Source organism: Thalia democratica, chromosome 6 (assembly GCF_965202585.1).
Source record: "Thalia democratica chromosome 6, ktThaDemo2.hap1.1, whole genome shotgun sequence".
NCBI classification, from domain to species: domain Eukaryota; kingdom Metazoa; phylum Chordata; class Thaliacea; order Salpida; family Salpidae; genus Thalia; species Thalia democratica.
In genome coordinates this window covers 18,372,478-18,376,088 of record NC_139170.1, presented here as the reverse complement: position 1 = coordinate 18,376,088, position 3,611 = coordinate 18,372,478, and the positions used below count along the sequence as shown (strand labels likewise).

General features: G+C 28.4%; 1 protein-coding gene across 1 annotated transcript; it reads left to right on the top strand.

Annotated features, from left to right (window-relative positions):
• On the top strand, positions 1-3,611 carry LOC145839599 (calreticulin-like). The gene is made up of 6 exons (XM_082947223.1): positions 1-109; positions 387-510; positions 808-989; positions 1,942-2,246; positions 2,383-2,871; positions 2,983-3,611. Exons 1-6 carry the CDS (start codon positions 31-33, stop codon positions 3,055-3,057), a joined length of 1,254 nt encoding a protein of 417 aa, XP_082803349.1. The 5' UTR covers positions 1-30; the 3' UTR covers positions 3,058-3,611.

The window sequence follows — 3,611 nt, the reverse complement described above, 5'->3', positions numbered from 1 at the left end:
AGAATATTATTAAGTGGAATAAGTTAAAATATGAAGTTAGTTGTCCTTTTGGTAGCCATAATGGCTACTGTTCAAGCAGATGTCCATTTTGAAGAAAACTTTGATGATGGTAAGTTATGATAAATTTATTAACTTATAGTAAATTATAAACCATAAAAGATTTAGTTTTTTTTCTTTAAAAACATAGAAGCTAATGATGTTATAAATTTGTGAAATAAGTATTAGGTTACTTTTGTTAATAAGCCGAATTTAAATATTTTTAATTAAAATACCAATTTTTAGTTTTGTTCAAGAAATACTGACAGATTGTATTTTGTCTGTATAGTTTAAAATAATATAATATTGTTGTACTGCATAATTGCAATAAACAAACTTTCTTATTTTAGGATGGGAAGATAGATGGGTATATTCTAGTTCAAAGAAAGAACAGCAAGGTAAATTTAAACAAACTGCTGGAAAGTTTTTTGGAGACAAAGACAATATGGGAATCCAAACAAGCCAAGATGCTAGGTTTGTTTAATTTAAATTGTAATTATATATTACTATAATTAAATATTTTTGTCAAGTTAATGTTTTCTTTGAAAATTGTTACATATAATTTTCTTATGAAACATATTATATCCAGAATTACTTTTTCTCTTTAAAAAATTCAAAAATAGAAATAAATAATTAAAAAACTTAGAAGGATTTCCTTGCAGTATATGTATGAAATGGTAATAGTTTTTGCATTTGAAATTCACACATGACTAAAGCTAGTTAAAAAGATAAATATTTGTTAAAATTTTAAGTTTTTGTTTTACTTTTTAGATTCTATGCTCTTTCATCAAAGATAGAAAAACCTTTCTCAAACGAAGGCAAGGATCTTGTCATCCAGTTTTCTGTAAAACATGAACAAAACATTGACTGTGGTGGTGGATATGTTAAAGTTTTCCCATCCACTGTTGATATCAGTGAAATGCATGGAGAATCCCCTTACAATATTATGTTCGGTAGGTTTTTGTATTGTTGTATGTGAAGTAAATTTTTTTTTGATCATATTTTTGAGTTTTTTTTTTAATACTTTTAGCACTAGAATTTAATCTTAGTAGAGATTTGTTTACTTTTAATATATGGAATGACTGTTTTAGTCTGTTATTTAAGTTCAATCAGTTTCCTTGTTTATAAGGTCTTTGCTTATTTGGTTTCTTGATGGTCAGTGTCAGTCAATAAGTAGATTTTTAAAATCCAGCAAAAATCTAGGTTTAACTGAAAATAAATATTTAAGTATTTAATAAAAGCAAGTGGTTTAAAGTAAATTAATACAATTTTTTAAAATTGAATGTCTAATTAGTTGTAATTGTTTTTTATAAATTTGTTAAGTTTAATCCTCTGTGTTTTTTGTATGTTTTGCTAATACAAAAGAAAATATTAACAAAAACTTTAAAATGTGTTTTATTTGTATGCATTGCAATATCATAAAATAGGTAGATTATTAGAGAAAAATTACGTTTAGTTTGTACTAATCCTGCCCTATTTACTAAAAAGCTTGCCCATCATGGAAGCACTGTTATTAAATATAGTTTATTATCTGGTTGATTGTCAAAGTTAAGTATTATAATAATATTAAATTGTCTAATGTTGTATTGTTTTAAGTAACCATTATATAAGGATAAGTGGCTTATTTGGATAGTTAGCAATTACTAATTAATAACTGTTCAAAAACAGATAAAAAAGTTTAAATTAGTTGTAACTGCTTTAAATCTAATAAGTTAATTGCTTTAAATTATTTGACCAATAATAGATACTAAAAGTTAAATAATGAATGGATTGTAAGTTTTTCATAACTTAATTAGTAGCTCTTATTGCAAAAAAATGCAAAGTTAGATTTTAATAAATTTTAAGTGCTTCCTTAAAATATAAAACGTTGATGATAAATGGACTAACATTATGCTTATTTTTCAGGACCTGATATCTGTGGACCAGGAACTAAAAAAGTGCACGTGATTTTCAACTACAAGGGCAAGAACTTGCTTATCAAGAAAGACATCAGATGCAAGGATGATGAACTCACCCATGTTTATACTTTGATTGTAAAGCCTGACAACACTTACACAGTAAAGATTGACAACAAAGATGTCAAATCTGGCTCTTTGGAAGAAGATTGGGATTTCCTTGCACCAAAAGAAATTCCTGACCCAGAAGCAAGCAAACCAGAAGATTGGGTTGACTCAGAAATGATGGATGATCCTGAAGACAAAAAACCTGAAGTAAGTTTATATAAGTTTGTTCAAAAGAATATATTTATATATTATAAAAGTAATGTAGATTTTAGATTAAAATGAATGGCATCCTCAATAACTGAATATGTTTAAAGCAATTTACTTATGATTTTTTAAATTGTAGGATTGGGAAAAACCTCAATACATCAACGATCCAGACGCAGAAATGCCAGATGACTGGGACGAAGAAACTGATGGTGAATGGGAACCAAGCCAAATTGATAACCCAGAGTACAAGGGAGAGTGGAAACCAAAGCAGATTAAGAATCCTGCATACAAAGGACCATGGATTCACCCTCAAATTGCCAACCCTGAATATGAGGCTGATGATCAACTTTACAAGTACAGCGATTTTGGCTCCATTGGTTTTGATTTGTGGCAGGTAAAATCTGGAACTGTGTTTGACAACGTCTTGATCACCGATGATGTAGCAGCTGCTGAAAACGCTTACAATGCAATTGAAAAGCTTGCTGCTGTGGAAAAGAAAATGAAGGATGAGTTTGATGACGCTGAAAGAAAGAAGGAAGAAGAAGAAGCAGCAAAGAACGCTGACAAGGATGAAGATGAGGATCTTGGTGATGACGAAATGGAAGAAGTTGAAGAAGACGAGGAGGTTATTTATTTTTTAATATTATATTACTAATAATTTGAAGTTTATACAATAGGTTTTATTTGCGTTATATCACAAAATGTACATTCGAATAAACAGGTATATTTTTATCAGGACGAACCAGCTGAAGAGCCAGCCGCCGAAGCAACTACTGAGGAACCAGCCAAAGAAGTTAAGGATGAACTTTAAGTTGCCTTTTTTAATGTCCGCAATAATGCTTAATTTTTTAGAATGCCTCTTCAAAACTGCAGCTTATTATTTCTTAGAATTCCAAGTTGCGGTCAGTGAATTATTTCTCCTTTTTTTATTAGGAAATTCCTATCTTTCTATTTAAATAGTAAACATAATATACACTAACTATTTTTATTTTTTAACCTTTAAATTATTCGAAGCACAATTTCACTGTATGTGTTATAATTTTATATCAAAAACATGCTTTTTAAATCTAGTTCATAGGGGTTTCATAATTACAATATAAATTTTCTAATCAGAATCAATTTATTTGAATTGTGATAAAACAATAGCCGTTTATGCACCTAAATAGCAAAGTGACTGCAAATTTCACAATCTTTATGCAGTATGTCTTGCGTTTTTTAGTAATAATATGGCTTCCACCCCATTCACCTACTTGAAAATTAAGATTATATTAGTACATAATTTTCTACATTTCTGCATATCGTATTTGTTGTTCGTTAAAATTTGAATTATTTTTTGTACGTTGAATAAAATATTTTTTAAATTAA

Bases quoted from the DNA above. Each gene is read 5' to 3' on its own strand.
- LOC145839599 (XM_082947223.1), top strand. From the start codon at position 31: ATGAAGTTAGTTGTCCTTTTGGTAGCCATAATGGCTACTGTTCAAGCA. The intron at 110-386 runs GTAAGTTATGAT...TTCTTATTTTAG, and splicing joins TGAAGAAAACTTTGATGATG to GATGGGAAGATAGATGGGTA. The intron at 990-1,941 runs GTAGGTTTTTGT...CTTATTTTTCAG, and splicing joins CCCTTACAATATTATGTTCG to GACCTGATATCTGTGGACCA.